The sequence below is a fragment of the Danio rerio genome, chromosome 14 (genome assembly GCF_049306965.1).
Source record: "Danio rerio strain Tuebingen ecotype United States chromosome 14, GRCz12tu, whole genome shotgun sequence".
Lineage (NCBI taxonomy): Eukaryota > Metazoa > Chordata > Actinopteri > Cypriniformes > Danionidae > Danio > Danio rerio.
In genome coordinates this window covers 4,537,501-4,555,219 of record NC_133189.1, presented here as the reverse complement: position 1 = coordinate 4,555,219, position 17,719 = coordinate 4,537,501, and the positions used below count along the sequence as shown (strand labels likewise).

The window sequence follows — 17,719 nt, the reverse complement described above, 5'->3', positions numbered from 1 at the left end:
CTTTAGACATTACACTAGAGAATCATTTAAACACTTGCTCTAAAGTGACGTTGATGAAAGAGCAACCGTTTCTGCTGGTCTGATGTCAGCTGCAGATGTGAATGAATGGTGGAAGAAAGTAGTTCCTCCTACAAAAGGGTTTTAAGACTCTTCGTGTTTGATTTTCTTTTTTATATACACGATTATGTTGTATAAATGCAACATCACACTTGCAGCAGTGCGATATGGCTGTATATAATCACTGGTGGAGGGACACTAAGGCACTCATCCTGCGGCCAACGCACATCTCCTATCAGTGACGATATGCAGCTATGATGCAATGCTATTCGTTTGATATTGCTCTATATATGAACCTATAACGCATGTCTTTGGACTGTGGGGGAAACCGGAGCACCCAGAGGAAACCCACGCCAACACGGGGAGAACATGCAAACTCCACACAGAAATGCCAACTGACCCAGCAGAGACTCGAGCCAGCGGCCTTCTTGCTGTGAGGCGATTGTGCTAACAGCATTAGTATTTCTTAGCTTATCTAAGCACAGCAACAAGTAATAAATATTCATGCAAAATTGATAAAAATTATACAAATTTTTTGGAAGCTTATTATTTTTTATTTATTTATTTGTTTTCATTATTTTGTTAGTTATTTGATATATTTCTTAGATGCTTAGATTTATTTTATTACTTGTTTAATAGGTATCTGACAAATTGAGAACTGTTTATTTCTTAGTTTATCTACAGCACAGCAACAAGGAAATATTCAGAAACTGATAAAGGGAAACGCCAACTGACCCAGTCGGGGCTCAAATCAGCGACCTTCTTGCTGTGAGGTGACTGAGCCATTGTATTTCAGAAATAATTTGTCAAAATTAAGTCAATTTTCTTTAAACAATGGAGTAAGATTAAGACTGTTGCTTTTGCTTTGATATAAGATTCTTTTTCTTAGCGCATAATTAGCTAGGTTAAGGAAAAATTCACTTAATAACAACATATTTCTGAAAACAAGACAATACATTTGCTTCGAAAAACTTATAGAGATTTGGTCTAGAAACAAGACAAAAACTAAAAGAATTATTAAAAGTAACTTTTCCAATAAAAAATAAAAGCAAAAGCGACTGTGGATCGCTAATGAACTACAAATCCACCGTCACATGGACTACATATACTGTCATGCATCACTCACCCACACACACCCGTTCCTGTTAGTCCTTGATCACACACACAGCTGTGGTTCATCCCCATTGATGACTAGGACTATATATATATCAGTTTGTTTCTCCTCTCGTTGTCGGTTGTATTTTCATTGCTCCTTTCATAGCCCCGTGTTTCCTACTTTGCTCTAGTTTTGCTTTGTTCTGGTTTGTTTAATAAATATATGTTTAATGCTGCATTTGGATCCTCATCTTGTTTTTCTCCTTCGTAGTACACATCAACTTGTAACACCAACTCCTTGTTTTATATATATATATATATATATATATTAGAGCTGCACAATTCTGGCTAAAATGAGAATCGCGATTTTTTTGCTTAAAATCAAGATCACGATTTTCTCACGATTCTGTATATGTAAAATAAAGGTATGATAAAACAAGCATATGGCACAACTTCGATAGTAATATTATGTGTAGGTCTACTGGTTTCTATCAATAATTCTATTCTACTTATAATAATTCTGATGTTGAATTATTATGTTTGAGATATATGCTTGCAATCTGTCATATTAGACGATTTTATTCACTGGTAAAATCAGACATTTGTCATTATCAGATTATATTCAACAATATATAGGCTAGAGTAGTTGTACTGACATTGTGAACATTTATTTTCATGCACAACTGTGGGTTGACTATGAAAGAAAAAACATTTCAAATGCTTGCCGTAATCATAATGCGATATGATCATTTAAATGAAGTGAACACTTTTGGTTTCATTTTGACTGCTAAGTGTTTGTTCATACTTCGCGCGCGGCTCCCAAACGATCACTCTGTGCCACAAACTGAATATTATTTACAACTGTATTACCTGTTATAATATATATATATATATATATATATATATATATATATATATATATATATATATATATATATATATATATTATATTATAGCTCTATAATATATATATTATATATAGCTCTAATATATATATATATTAGAGCTGCATAATTAATCGTTAAAAGATTGCGATCTCGATATATATATATATATATATATATATATATATATATATATATATATATATATATATATATATGAACAAGGAGTTAATGTTACGAGTTGACGTGTAGTGCAAAGAAGAAAAACAAGATGATTATATATATATATTATTTGTACATTTTTTATAATTTATATTTATGAAGTTATTTTGCACTCTTCCTCACGTTCCAGGACGCCACTGCGAGGTGCACCAAATGACTGGGAATTACATGTGGGACACAGACACCCAGAAGGAATTCCTGATCGGAACCAATCCGGACAGCCGTCTGCCCATGTGGTGGGATGGATCAGAGCCGCTGTGGGTCACCATGCAGAAACTAGGGAAAAAAGTCTATATGTACTACTGGCCAGGTTGGCGCACATCTAACTAGTCATGATTAAAGCACAAATCAAGTCTACAGTACATCCACACGGCCTTTCATAAAGTGTTTTGCCCTATTTAACAAAAATCTGTATACACTCATTGTGAGAAATACAAATTTACTATATTTTATTACGGTTACTGTACATTCAGTACTTGAAATCAAATTACAGTTAGATCTGAAAGTGTTATAAATGCTTACACATACACTTTAAAGAATAAGGCAAAAATAAGGCAGCAAGATTTCTACACTGTAAATCCTTTATGTTTAGGAGTGTGCGTTCTTGTTGGCGTTGTCAAGTCTAATATCTGATTTTAGCTCTTTGAGTCACCAACCTGATTTCACCAAGTAGGACATGTTCCTTGATTTACTTCTGTGTTGATCCTGGACATACCTGTCATCATTGGGATGTGAAAATAAGGGATATGCCCACCATAATAAGGGATTCATTGTAAATAAACAGTTAAATGGTCAGTAATTATTATTATTGACAAAAGAAAAATAAATATATACATTAGCAGCAAATACATTAGCCAACAGTTCAGCTTACTATAGCTATTATAATGAAATAGAATCCAGCTATCAATCTCATTAGCCGCTTCTCCACTGTATAACTTACACATTCTGATTAAAGAGCAACAAATAAATCTCTCATTTATTAAGATTTTTTATTACATTAAATAAGAGGTGTCACTTTAAAAATGCACACATCTAAGTAACGTTATAATGAAAGTATTCGACTGCTTTTTATGCTCATTTAAGACGAAATTAGTTGTGTTTGGGAAAAAAAAACACCTAGATCGACATCTTTAGATATTATTATTAGCTATGTGTATATGTCTGTTTAAATACACACCCTGAAGAAAGACTTTCCGCTTCAAAACCCGTGTACAGAATCCGTTTGGGAAACTGCATCTGTTTATCACTATGGAGCACGTCAGCTGACAGTCATGCACGATTATATGACTGTTTTGAGGATTGTATAGGATGGGCGACGGCACCTGTAATCAAAAGGAAATGGAATCGCGCCGTTTTTAATATATACATATCAGTGTTTTCATTCCTAAACAAATCGAAAGCACAGAAGACTCACGTTTTAGAGCAAGGGCGACCCCTGGTGGTTCGGCGGTATGGGTTGCGTATAGGGAGGCTCGGCTGTTCAGAGAAAGACTGAAAATACGAAAGAAATACAGGAAAATACCTTTACGGGATGATGGCGGGATAGAACAGTAAAATACGGGAGAATCACGGGAAAAACGGGAGGGTTGACAGGTATGATCCTGGAACAACTTTCCAATCAGCCAATCAGATTTAAGGAATATTCAATCCGCTTGTTAAGTGGTGATGTGTTTGTGACGTATGTATACTGTTTTAAGGTCCAAGCCGCCATTTATTTGAGAGGAGAAATCATTCGTTTATGATCACGTTTTATTCCTCCCTGCTGAAAAATCCAGCTTAGACCAGCTTAGGCTGGTTGGCTGGTTTTAACTGGTCGACCAGGCTGGTTTTAGAGGGGTTTTGGCCACTTCTAGGCTGGTTTCCAGCCATTTCCAGCCTGGTATTAGCTGGTCAGGCTGGAAGGTGACTAGCTTAAACCAGCTTGACCAGCCTAGCCAAGCTGGGAGTCCAGCCAAAACCAGCTATGTCCAGCATAAACCAGGCTGGTCAAGCTGGTTTTAGCTGGATTTGGCTGGTCATTTTCCAGCCTAACTAGCTAAGACCAGGCTGGAAATAGCTGGAAACCAGCCTGGAAATGGCCAAAACCCCTCTAAAACCAGGCTGGTCAACCAGCTAAAACCGGCCAACCAGCCTAGGCTGGTTTGAGCTGGATTTTTCAGCAGGGCTATCACATATTAAAGTTAATTTTATATAAAATCATAGTGTACACAACAATCTCTGGGCTTGCTGCATAACAAATACCAAAAACCTAACAATTTATAAAAAAATTCATCACTTTCTAGCCATCAGATATTGGGCATGGGCATATATATACTGCGATCGTGATTTTCGAAAGCATTAAATCGCTTTGTAAACGTTTTATAATTACCATTTCATGAGTCTCCCCATTCAGTTGAATAGAGCGCTTGGACCCGGAAGCCGCTTCCCGTGACGTCACACTTAACAAGCGGATAGTTATCCAACTATTGTTTCCATCTTATTTAGGGAATAATTGACAGTTATGGTTGGGTTTATGGGTAGGGAATAGGTATGGATTACATTTTCCAACTAAATTGATGTTCCAGGATCAACATAGATGTTAATCCAGGACAGTGGCGTAGCGGATGTGCCCGCAGGGCACGCACCGCAGGGGGGCCCGCGTGATTAGGGGGCCCCACGTCGTCGCGATTTTCAGTAATTGAAAATCTGGCAACCGCAATAATCAAACTCTTGGGAACAACTGTGGTCGGAAAGAAAAGTTCACAGGTCTGTGTTCTCTGAACACCTCTCAAGCGGTGGACTACTTCATTCTAATCGCTTGCCGCCAATGTTGCCCACTTAGCGACTTTGTCACTAGATTTAATTGGACCGTTTATTCTTTTCTTGTTCACAATCACCGATATTTTAGTGACAGTTTCTGAACTTGTCTGAGTTTATTACATATAAGAGATTACTGCACATTCACTACACATCTATAATGACATACTGTATTCAAACAGCAATAAATTTAGTTAAATAAACATGCTTATATAAAGTGCAATTATAAATACCCCTTTATTAACCATAGGCTGTTAAACAAACAGAAACGGTAGAACGTGATGACGTCAGTGATATGCAAATTGACGTATGACGTATCCCCCCCACCACCACCTTCATCAGGAGGCCCCGTCAGCGATCCCTGCAGGGGGGACTCCGCATTTTGCGCTACGCCAATGATCCAGGATCGCATCGTACTTGGCAAAATCATGATGAGCTATTTGCCTTTATATTTATTTATTATGTATTTACATTCTATTCCAGATTATTTTATGGATAGGAAATTCAAAGGAACATGATTTGCAACATTGCTAATGTCTTTATTGATCGATGTAATGTGTCCTAAAATGAAACAGACCAATCTTTTGATCACAAATGAGCTGTAAAGTATTTATTATGCATACTCTGGCAAACCAAGACTTGCCAGACTCACTTAATCATTGCCTTTCTGCTCAACGGCTTCTAATTTACATCAAAATAGGTGTGTGTTGTGAAATGATCTATTCAGGCTCTCCAAATCCGTGTTGATCTCTCTCAAATGCATTGAAGTGCTCTAAACTGTGTCACTGTGTGCTCAGGTTGCGAAGTGACCATTCTCGGAGTCAGACCTACGTTCTGTGAGGAATATGTGTACAATCCTTCAGAGAAAAACCTGACGGACTCAATGGAGAACGCTCTCAATGCGCTAAAGTAAGACCACAGGCCTCCTCAGAAATACTCAGAGGAACTTGCTGTTCTGGCAGAATAGAGCCTGGCTTGTTAATTAGCCAAGAGCTCACACAACATAGGTGTTGACAGTTAAGAGGAAAGAGGAGTATGTTATTAAGATATTGAGAATGTAGAAAGTAATTTGTCAGCACAACTCCTGGGGAAAGCCACAACTGATGAAATGTGTAGGCTCCTCTCAATGAAAATAGCCTTGGTTAAAAGCATCTGTCAAAATGTTTAAGTGTGAGTCAGCAGGTTAACTGTGTCACTTAAATATTAACAACATTTTAATTAACTGTACTTTTGACAGTGGTGTGTGTTTTAACCAGGAGCAGTAAAGCAGACATGGCTGGCATTTATTATGAGAAGATTGATGTGGAAGGGCATCACTTTGGGCCTCGCTCTCCGGAAATACAGCGCGCCATTCGCTCCCTGGATCAGGCTTTCCAGATTCTCAACCAGAAAATCAGGGTATTTTTACACAAGTAAAAAAAAAAAACAATATCTCTTGTCTGCTCTGCTGCTTTACATGATGTTGTTTTTTTCTGTCAGGAGAAGAATATGAGGGATACTATAAACGTGGTGCTGTTTTCTGATCATGGCATGACGCAGCTGAAGTGGATGGAGAAGATCATTGAACTGGACAACTACATCGACATGTCCCACATCATTAAAATGATGGACAGAGGGCCCGTGGTCAGTCTGTGGCCCAAACAGGACAAGTTTGAGGAGGTGAGCTCAGCCATCCTGTTTACAGCACCGTTTTCTAAGACATCTCCATAGACTACCTGTTTGCATCTATGGTTTTCCTATACCCCATGATGTTATTACAGTCCCAAATCAGAAAAAGTTGGGACAGTATGAAAAACGCGAACAAAAAAAGAAAGTAGCTATTACTAAGTGAAGTTTATTTATAAACTAACTTCGAGAGGAGCACGCGCTTATGATTGATAGCACCTGGTCCACATTAGCTAATGCTGATTCACCAATCAGACCACTATAAATAACCAGAGTATCTTACCTCAACCATCTTCGTCTTGAAGAATCCCCCCTTCCACCCCTACTCCTCCCATTTCCTTGTCAGGGCCTAGTGGTTAGCACCACAGCAAGAATGCCACCGGCTCGGACTCTACCTGGCTAGGTCGGCGTTTCTGTGCGGAGTTCGCATGTTCTCCTCGTGTTTGCATGGGTTTTCACCGGGCTCTCCGGTTTCCTCCCACAGACCAAAAACATGTAACATAAGTAAATTGACAAATCTAAATTGACAGCATAGACACTTCATAGCATTTTATTCTACTTCCAACATTATCAAGCAGGGGAGTACTCAAGACCTACCTGAACTCGGACTTCCCTCTCGCCCTGCATTGGGGGGAGCCCCGGGCTCGAGGATCTCACGAGTTCAGGGCTCTCTCCTGGGACAGCATGCCAAACAAGCTTTATAATCAATCATCAGCTAAGGGCGAACTCTTGAAATTTACTTTTTAATTGCAGACAATGCAACAAACATTATTTAATGTGTTTCTCATGATTTTTATAGAAAAACAAAATATAATTTTGGTTCTTGCAACACATTTAAACAAAAGTTGGAACAGTGAAGTATTTACCATGTTGTAATGTGTCATTTCTTTTCAGAAGTGTCCCATTCTTCCTGCAAACAAGTCTTAAGCTGGGCAACAGTACGGGGCCTTTGTTGTTGCACTTTGCTCTTCAAAAGTCATGTAAAATCTCTCCCCCAAAAATACCTGAATTATTGATTGATCTGACCACAGTTCACATTTCCACCGTGTGATGGTCCATCCCAGATGCCTCTGAGCTCAGAGAAGTCAACGGCACTTCTGGACACTGTTAACATAGGGCTTCCTTTGGGCACAGTACAGTTTTAACTGGCATTTGTGGATGTAACTGCGTATTGTGGTACTTGACAAAGGTTTGCCAAAGTAATTCTGAGCCCATGTGGTGAAATTGTTTGTGGATGAATGAGGATTCTTGCTGAGGGATCGGAGATCACGGTTGTTTAACTGAGGCTTGCCCCCATTGCCCTTTACACGCTGAAATTCCTTCAGGTTTCTTGAATCTTTTAATTATGTAATGCACTGTTAAAGGTGAAACATCCAAATGCAACCCAGGCTCGTTCTGAAAACTTACCTCTATATACATTTCTGGAGACCGCCAAATATGTCCCGCGAGGGATTTTTGTTGGATTTTCATTTTAGAAACATATATTGAAAAAAGAAAAATTTGACTTTTTTTTCGTTTTAATATTGAATATTGAAATATGAGGTGTTTTTCTTTTTCATGGTGAAAAAAAGCAAAAAAAAAAAACAAAAAAAAAAGATTTGAAAAAAAAGCAAAATTCAAAAATGATTTGATTTAAATTTTTTATTTATTTTGAATACAAAAAATAAAATCACCAAAAAAAATAAAAACGAATAAATGCTTGTTTTTTATATTCCGAAACTAGATTTTGTTTTCTTGTTTTTGGTTTTTCAATATCCGTTTCTAAAATAAAAATCCAATGACCAAAACATACACTGACCCACGAGCTACGTTTTTTTGCAGTTTTTGTTTTCGCAAATCCACCAAAGGCCAATGTATACGCTTTTTGAGATCTCTTTTGCGAGTGCAATTCAAGTCCGCTGTTCTCGCTTAAATCCACCAGAGGCCGCTGTCGACTGACTGACTGACCGATCAACTGACCCACCCTTCTCCTTGTCTAAACCCAACCGACAGTTTTAAAAAGCAGTCCAGAAAAAGGAAATCCCTCGACTGATTTGTACCACGTTTTTAGATTTTTCCACATTCTCACCCTGTTATTTACTTGTTTATTTTATTTTTTGGATTCTGTTTTTGTCTTACCCGCTTTCTGGAACTGTTATTTGCCAGACTCGAAACCTATCGTCACAGTCAACTCCTCTCTGCATCTTAAGTCCACCAACGTACATGACGAGCTAACTGGACAAACTGGTAACAGTGGGAAAGCAGTCCACACGGAGGTACGCAGTCAGCTGGTAAGCGCGAATAGGAACGGCGTCATACCGCTCTGTAGCGTTTATTAAAAAAATTAAATGCAGCCATACATAACTCTGGCTATATAATTTGCGATCTCCAGAAACGTACATAGGGCTACGTTTTCAGAATGAGCCTATGTTGTCCAAATGTCTGCCTACAATATCTTTCTACGAGGAACATTGTTTTTTTAAACATTTCAATAATTATCTCACGTATTTGTTGGCAAACTAGAGATCCTCATCTCAACTTTGCTGTATTTTCCTGCTTTAAAAATAAAGCAAATAAACTAAACTTGTCTTTCATTCATGAACAGACTACAACAGGATGATTTTTAGTGCAGTCTTGGTATTTGAAGTGATTTGTTTCAGTTCTTTTGAATGGAAGTTTTCCAAACTGGGTGTGCAACTCCATTTAAAACGCAGTCATGTGCGGTAAAAGGCAGATCTCCAGTCTTAAGGTCAAAAAACACGCTTGGTGTAAGAATTCATTAATGTTAAATAGGTGACTGTGTACTTTGACCTTCAGATTTAAACTTTAACTCTGCTGATATTTTCATGCTTAAATCATTGATTTACTGGACTGCTAAAAAACACAAACATAATGAGAAGGTCCCTGGTTCAAGCCTCGGCTGGGTCAGTTGGCGTTTGTTGCTGGGTCAGTCATGCTAGTTGTGTTCTAAAGATCTTTAGCAAAATGCTAAACCTGTCACAGTGTTAAAACAAGCTAGCAAAATTGCACTTAATGTTAGCATAATGTTAATTATGTTAGCAATGTGCTAGAACCCTCAAGCATGCTATCAATGTTAATTCATTTTGACAACCCTGTTGAAAAATCCGGCTTAAACCAGCCTAGGCTGGTTGGCTGGTTTTAGCTGGTCAACCAGGCTGGTTTTAGAGGGGTTTTGGCCACTTCCAGGCTGGTTTCCAGCCATATCCAGCCTGGTCCTAGCTGGTCAGGCTGGGAGATGACCAGCTAAAACCAGCTTGACCAGCCTAGCCAAGCTGGGAGTCCAGCCAAAACCAGCTATATCCAGCTTAAACCAGGCTGGTCAAGCTGGTTTTAGCTGGATTTGACTGGTAATTTTCCAGCCTGACCAGCTACGACCAGGCTGGAAATGGCTGGAAACCAGCCTGGAAATGGCCAAAACCCCTCTAAAACCAGGCTGGTCGACCAGCTTAAACCAGCCAATCAGCCTAGGCTGGTTTAAGCTGGATTTTTCAGCAGGGAATGTGTAACCATGGTAGAAAACTGCTAGTAAAGTGGTTTATCCATGATAGCATAGTGTTAACACATCCAGGGAGATGCTAAAAACACTAGCAGCGTCTAATTCATGACAGTTAATAACATGCTTAGCACCACCAAGATGCTAAACACACCATAACATGCTTAATTCCCAACATAAATATTCATTCATTTTCTTTTCGGCTTAGTCCCTTTATTAATCTGGGGTCACCACAGGGAACGAACCGGCAACTTATCCAGCATATGCTTCACGCAGCGGATGCCCTTGAAACCCATCACTGGGAAACACACACACTCATTCACACACTTATACACTATGGTCAATTTGGACCATATTTTGGTCTTTGGACTGTGGGGGAAACCGGAGAACCCGGAGGAAACCCACATGAACACGGGGAGAACATGCAAACTCCACACAGAAATGCCAACTGACCCAGCCGAGGCTTGAATCAGCGACCTTCTTGGCTGTGAGGCGAACGTGCTACCCACTGTGCCACCGCGTCGCCCCTTCACAACATGAATAAAATGCTAAAAACATGCTAAATGTGATATGACAGTGTTAAAAACATGACAGCAAGATGCTAAAACACACTAGAACCTTTTTAATTCATAATGTTTAACACTTTAAAATGTTAAAAACATGCTGAACAGAGCTTGTAACCTGCCATTTACCATATCTGCTAGAAACATGCTAGCAACGTTAATTTATGTTAACAAGTACCATGTTTTTATGTAAAACATGCTAACAAGATGCTAAAATCTTTAGTTAACATGACAGCAGTGTTCACTGATGTTAGCAACATGCTAATTTATGCTAGGAACTTGTTAGAAGAATGTTAATTCATGTTAATCAAGTCTCTAATGGTCATATTATTTCATTGTGTTTAACTGTGCATATATAATATAACATAATAGACAGGAACAATACATTTTGCAGTGCCATAACCTGACTATGTGCACATGTTTGTGTTCATTTAGATTTATCAGAACCTGAGCACAGCGGACAACATGAACGTTTATAAGAAACACGACATCCCAGACCGTTTTCACTACAAGAATGGGCAGTTCGTCTCGACGCTAACGCTAGTCGCAGAGCCTGGATGGTTTATCACAGAGGTTAGTAAGTTTGCTCTCAGGAGTGTTTATGGCAGTGTTTTATGATTAAGGTCAGTCCAACCAAATCTAGATGTACTGCAGATATTGCTGCCTTCATTTAAGTCAACTTGTCCTTATCTGTGCTATTCAAACTTTTAGTGTACCATCCACTATCTCAGCAGTGAGTTAAAGATGTAAATTAAGTCTTGGATGTCCCTAGAGTGTGTATGTGAAGTTTCAGCTTAAAATACAACTCAAATAATGTTTAATAACTCTTTGAAACTGCTCCTTTCAGGCTTTGAGTCGAATATTGGTTACTGTTGCTTTAAATTCAAATGAGATTGTGCTCTTTTTAAAAGCGGGCGGAGCTACAGATGCCTGTGTGTCAGCATAGTGGCAGATTCAAACACAAAACTAACTTTCCTATGCTAATAAGGGAGAGATCGTCACTAGTGGGCAGGGCTTTTCTCCTCTGATGACACGTACAGCCGGAGAATGTCAATCAAAGTGTTTCTGCGGACTGTTTTAATCAAGTGTGGTTATAAAGAATAAAGTTAATACATTTTTACCATTATTAGTTGGTTATATTCAAAGACTGCTGCCACACAATTGTGTTTAAACCCCTAATAAAAGTGATTTTTGCATAATAGGTCCTTTTTAATTTGTTGTTTTGTAGACCGCTGACAAGAATGGCTTCAATCATGATTCAGTCTTGCATATTAAGCTCTATTTTGCCCCAAATCAACACTTTTGGTCCTGTGTGCTTGCCTGATAAAACATAGATTATCTCAGTCCTGCGTCATTAGATTACATTAAACGCCTATCCAGATCCCTTGACTGAATAAAGGGTAAAAGATGCTAACTGCTGCACATCTTTCTGTCTTGACAGAATAAAGCCAAACTGCCCTTCTGGAACAACGGCACAGAAGCAGCTGAGGGCTGGCAACACGGCTGGCACGGCTATGATAATGAGTTTGTGGACATGAGGGGATTTTTTCTGGCACAGGGACCAGGTAAACTTTATTTAATGATAAATGATGAAACTTAATCCTATTTGTATGATGGCATCATTGGGTGCTTGGGTCTTCAGTATCACATTATCCTACTGAAAGTATTCTTGCATGCTGATTTTTGATCGTTATTTGAAACTTAATGTTCTGTACTGTTCAAATGCTTGTGACTAGTGTTTTAATTAACTACTTTATAATTCATAGACTGTATAAAGCTATGGAAGAAGTTCCGTGATGTCACTTGCAGGTTTCTGAAGAATTTATTTGAAGCTCAAACTGAAGCACATCACCCACATTAGTATAAAATAACACAAAATTTTAGCTATGTAACCAAAACCATGCGGTGCGGTGGCGCATGGGTAGCGCTGTCACCTCACAGCAAGCTCCGGTTTCCCTCATAAGTTCAAAGACGTGCTATAGGTGAATTGGGTAAGCTAAAATAGTCCGAAGTGTATGTGTGTAAATGAGTGTATATGGGTGTTTCCCAGTGATGGGTTGCAGCTGGAAGGGCATCCGCTTCCCGTTCCAGTCATGCATCGCTCACACACACCTGTTCCAGATTCTGCTGATTGCACACACTCACAGCCAGAGGATCACTATGGACTGATTACAAGGACTATATACACAGCACACACGCACACTTCATGGCTGAGTCTTGTGAAACTGTTTGTGAATATTACGATGTGTTTCCCTTGTCAGTTTTAACCATTACTTTGTTTGTTTGTTTATCCCTGTCTTCTGATTGCCTTCTGACCACTCGCCTGTTATTTTGACTACAAATCTGGATTGCCTGTATACATCTGTTTGCCCCTGTGTTGACCATTGCTTACCTGACTATTCTGTTTTGTAAACCTGTGTTTGGATCTGCACCTCTGTTGTCAGTGTCCAAATCACATTACGGAAGACTCAGCCATGAAGTGTGCGTGTGTGCTTTTTATATAGTCCTTGTAATCAGTCCATATTGATCCTCTGGCTGTGAGTGTGTGCAATCAGCGGAGTCAGGAACAGGTGCATGTGAGCGGTGCATGACTGGAACTCGTAGTCCATGTAATGGTGGATTTGTTGTTCTAAGCGATCTACATGCTTATCAGCGATCTGCAGTCGCTAGATCGCTGGTGATCATAACACCCATAGTCTTTAAAATGTTTTGTTTTTCAAAAACAAAAACATCCATTTTGTAAGCCTTTTTTAAGCTTTTTTTTTAAAAACACTGCTGTTGTGTAAACGAACAAACAAAAACATAAAAACGTTCCTGTAAACGGCTCCATAGTCTTTTAACTCATCATCATTTATATATATATATATATATATATATATATATATATATATATATATATATATATATATATATATATATATATATATATATATATATATGTATATAGAGACTTTAAAAACCTTTCAAAAACGACAACTTTGTAAGCCATTTTTAGTTTCCAAAACACTGTTTTTATGTTTTTAAAAATGTCATTTGTCACCCGTTTTAAGTCCTCAAAATGCTGTAAACAAACAAACAAAATACATAAAAGTTTCTCTTTTTGTTTGTTGTCGTTTTGTTATCAAAATGTTGTCATGTGAACAACCCCATAGTCTGTCAGATGTTTTATTTTTCTGTCCAGATTTCTAGAATGACTTGTTTTTAAAAACATCCATTTTGTAACGTGATTCAGTCCCCAAAAAGCAGTTGTTGTCGAAACAAACAAAAAATAAATAAATAAATACATTTTATAATCTAAAATGGCTGCCATGTGAATGGCCCCATAGTCTGTTAGCCCATCATCATTTAAATCTTTTATTTTTCTGCCCAGACTCCAAGAACAACTTCAAAAACGTCAACTTTATAACTCATTTTCAGTCCCCAAAACACTGTTGTGTAAACAAAACGCATAAAAAGTGTTTTTTTGTTGCCAAAAAAATGTTGTTATGATCACCAGCAATCTAGCGGCTGCAAATCGCTGATGAACATGTAGATCGCTTAGAACTACAAATCTGCCATTACATGGACTACAAGTTCCAGTCATGCACCGCTCACACACACCTGTTCTAGATTCCGTTGATTGCACACACTCACAGCCAGAGGATCATTATGGACTTCATGGCTGAGTCTTGTGATACTGTTTGTAAACACTATGATTCATTTCCCTTGCCGGATTTGACCCTCGCTTTGTTTGTTTGTTTTATTGTTTATTCCTGTCTGCTGACTGCCTTCTGACCACTCGCCTGTTATTTTGACTACGAGTCTGGATTTCCTGCATACATCTGTTTGCCCCTGTGTTGACCATTGCTTGCCTGACTATTCTGTTTTGTAAACCTGTGTTTAAATCCGCACCTCCGTTGTCAACAACTTTAATGTTTTTGAAAATATCCATTTTGTTACTATTTTTCAGTCCCCAAAACACTGTTGTTGTGTAAACGAACAAACAAAACAGCTATAAATTTAAAAAAAAAATTCTTTTGTTGTTTAAAATGTCATGTGAACAGGCCGTTCACATGACATTTTAAACAACAAAAGAAAAAAAATGGAAATTTATAGCTGTTTGAAATCCAGACTCGTAGTCAAAATAACAGGCGAGTGGTCAGAAGGCAGTCAGCAGACAGGAATAAACAATAAAACAAACAAACAAAGCGAGGGACAAAACCGGCAAGGGAAATGAATCATAGTGTTTACAAACAGTTCAATAGTCTATAAACTCATTATCAGTTAAATGTTGTATTTTTTTGTTCAGACTTCAAGAGCAACTACCGTGCGGGTCCCATCCGAACAGTCGATGTGTATAATGTCCTGTGTAAGACGCTGGGGATGAATCCTCTCCCGAACAATGGCTCGTGGTCCCGTGTGGAGTGTATGATGAGGAGCTCTGCTGCTACGGCCGGAGCTTCACTGATCTCCTGCTGTTTCCTGCTGCTCCTCGCGCTCACCGGCGTCTGCTAACATTCATCCAGGTTCACCAGTAATCAACACACCTGATAAACCCCAGGAAAAACATTGGTATCAGCTTTTTTAATTTGCTGCGCTGCCTCTATTTTTGGAGCTGTACATATCACCCGGTGCTGATGGAGTTGAAGAAACGATTGGCCCTTTTGCACATTTTCTTTCTCTGAAATGGGATGACCTTTGAGATTTATATTTTAGTAAGGTGATCTCTGTGTTCTCCAAATGTTTTCTGTCGTCTCGTGAATAATTAATGTAGCCTGTCCAACATAGGCTTATTCTGAAAATGTATCCCTATATACATTTTTGGAGATCGCGACTTATGTAGCCAGAGGTACGTATGGCAGCATTTAGTCTTTAAAACGAATGCTAGGGGGCGGTATGACGTCATTCCTTTTCACGCTAGCAGCTGACCACTTACCTCTGAATGGACGGCTTTTCCCCGTTACCAGTTTATCCAGTAGCTCGCCTTGCACGTCGGCGGACTTGAAATGCAGTGAGTTGACCACGATGATTGGGTGTCCGGTGAAGAATGGTTGTAGAAAGCAGGTAAGACTAAAACAGAAGCAAAAAAATAAAATAAACAAGTAAATTACAGGATAAGGATGTAGTAAAATCTGAAAACCTGGTAAAAATCAAGCGAGGCCTTTTTTTTCTGCATTACTTTAAAAACTGTTGGTTGGGTTTAGGGAAGTTGGTGGGCGCTGGTCAATTGGTGCTTTTGAAAACACTATCGGTTGGGTTAAGAGGAGGGTTGGTCATTCAGTCAGTCGACAGTGGCCTCTGGTGGATTTATGCATGGCACACGCGAAAGAAATTTGAGATCTCAAAAAAAAAGCGCCCTCTGGTGGATTCACAAAAACTCCTGGGACAAAATTGACGCTCTCCAGAAATGTATGTAGGGGTACATTTTTAGAATGAGCCTGGGTTGATCCTGTCAATCTTGAACAAAAACAGTAAGGGTGAATTTATTATTTTTTTCTGATCATGTATTATTATGTAAAATAACTTGACTAATGTCATCACCTTAGAATTATACGGTTCTGTCTGCGTCATGAGCAGTATTACGATATTGAGATGTTAAATATTACAATCCTTTTAAGGTTATAAATTGAGATTTTTAGAAAAAACTTTATAAGTCTAAAAAAAGACATTCTGTTATTATATTAGGATTATGGAGAATTATATAGAACTATGTTTAATTAAAGCAATAAATATAAGGAAAAACATATTATTTATTTTACGGCTATTGTTTCACAAAAACAATGAACGTCAGATAGAACCTATAATTTAGGTGATGATGCGTTTCCTATTTTCTGTCAGGATCTGTACTGTTTTGAATGTATTATAATATTTTAAATAATTATTATTTGTTGAATTTATATAACCATAGATTTTTTTGTCTAGTACAGAGTTTGTACTAACTTCTTTCTGAATAAAAAGGGTTTTCTTTTGAGTACTTCTTCAAGACTACAAGACGTTTTTGTTATTTTGAAACTACATTTTCCATTTATTACGGAATCAGATAACGAGTATATCATAGAGTATTTGATAATTATGGAATGCACTTCATGTATATTAATTTGAAGCGTTTGATTTCGTCAAATTAATGAGCTCCCGCCACCTGCTGGTCTGACTGATCATCTTAAATTACAAAAAATAATATGTTATTAACGAGTTCACTGTCTAAATGCTTAGAGATTTTGAGTTGGATGTAACTAGTTAACTTATTATTGTTATTATGACGGGGTTATTACTAGAAATATGATTTTGTGCAATGGCTTGAAAGTCAGACTCTTTTCAGTTGACCTGATAAAAACGTTCACGATGAACACTAGGTGGAGCAAAAACACAATGAATATGTATTGTTTATCATTCAGACTCAAACTGGTTGCTGTACACATGTAGTCCTACATTATGGTGTAATAGGCTACGGTAATCTGTTATGTGTGTGATTTGTACAATTATTTCGTAAACACAGCACTTGCCGAACGTACCTCAGGAATTTGTTGTTATTGGTGACCTTGTTGTATAAGTAGACATCACTATTTTAGGTTCTTATTATTTAATTATTTATTTTCCTTCGGCTTAGTCCCTTTATTATTCAGGGGTCTCCACACCGGTGTGAACTGCCAATATATCCAGCATATGTTCCAGCTGCAACCCATCACTGGGAAACACCCATACACACTCAGTCACACTTATACACTTCAAACAATTTTAGCTTACCCAATTCAACTAAACTGCATGTCTTGGACTGTGGGGGAAACCGGAGCACCCGGAGGAAATTCACGCCAACACGGGGAGAACATGCAAACTCCACACAGAAATTTCAACTGACCCAGCCCGGGCTCGAACCTCGAATCCCTGGTTCTTATTATACTTTTTATCACTGAATATACATTATCATTTGTATTATTTCACTTTTTATTACTTTTTTAAATCTAAGC

At 38.2% G+C, this 17,719-nt stretch overlaps 1 protein-coding gene across 2 annotated transcripts in view; it reads left to right on the top strand.

Moving 5' to 3' along the window:
- Positions 1–15,824, top strand: part of enpp6 (ectonucleotide pyrophosphatase/phosphodiesterase 6) — a 28,405-nt gene extending 12,581 nt beyond the window's left edge. The window contains exons 2-8 of one of the 2 annotated variants that reach the window (XR_012389619.1): positions 2,389–2,568; positions 5,852–5,963; positions 6,311–6,452; positions 6,534–6,713; positions 11,211–11,348; positions 12,217–12,796; positions 14,984–15,824. Coding sequence is in view for 1 of the 2 variants with exons in the window: in NM_001013527.2 (NP_001013545.2) it covers positions 2,389–2,568; positions 5,852–5,963; positions 6,311–6,452; positions 6,534–6,713; positions 11,211–11,348; positions 12,217–12,340; positions 15,064–15,269 (1,082 nt within the window). In the remaining variant the exon portion in view is untranslated. The remainder of the gene's footprint in view (positions 1–2,388; positions 2,569–5,851; positions 5,964–6,310; positions 6,453–6,533; positions 6,714–11,210; positions 11,349–12,216; positions 12,797–14,983) is intronic. The other variant, NM_001013527.2, reaches the window with a different exon arrangement.
- The last annotated feature ends 1,895 nt before the right edge of the window (positions 15,825–17,719 follow it).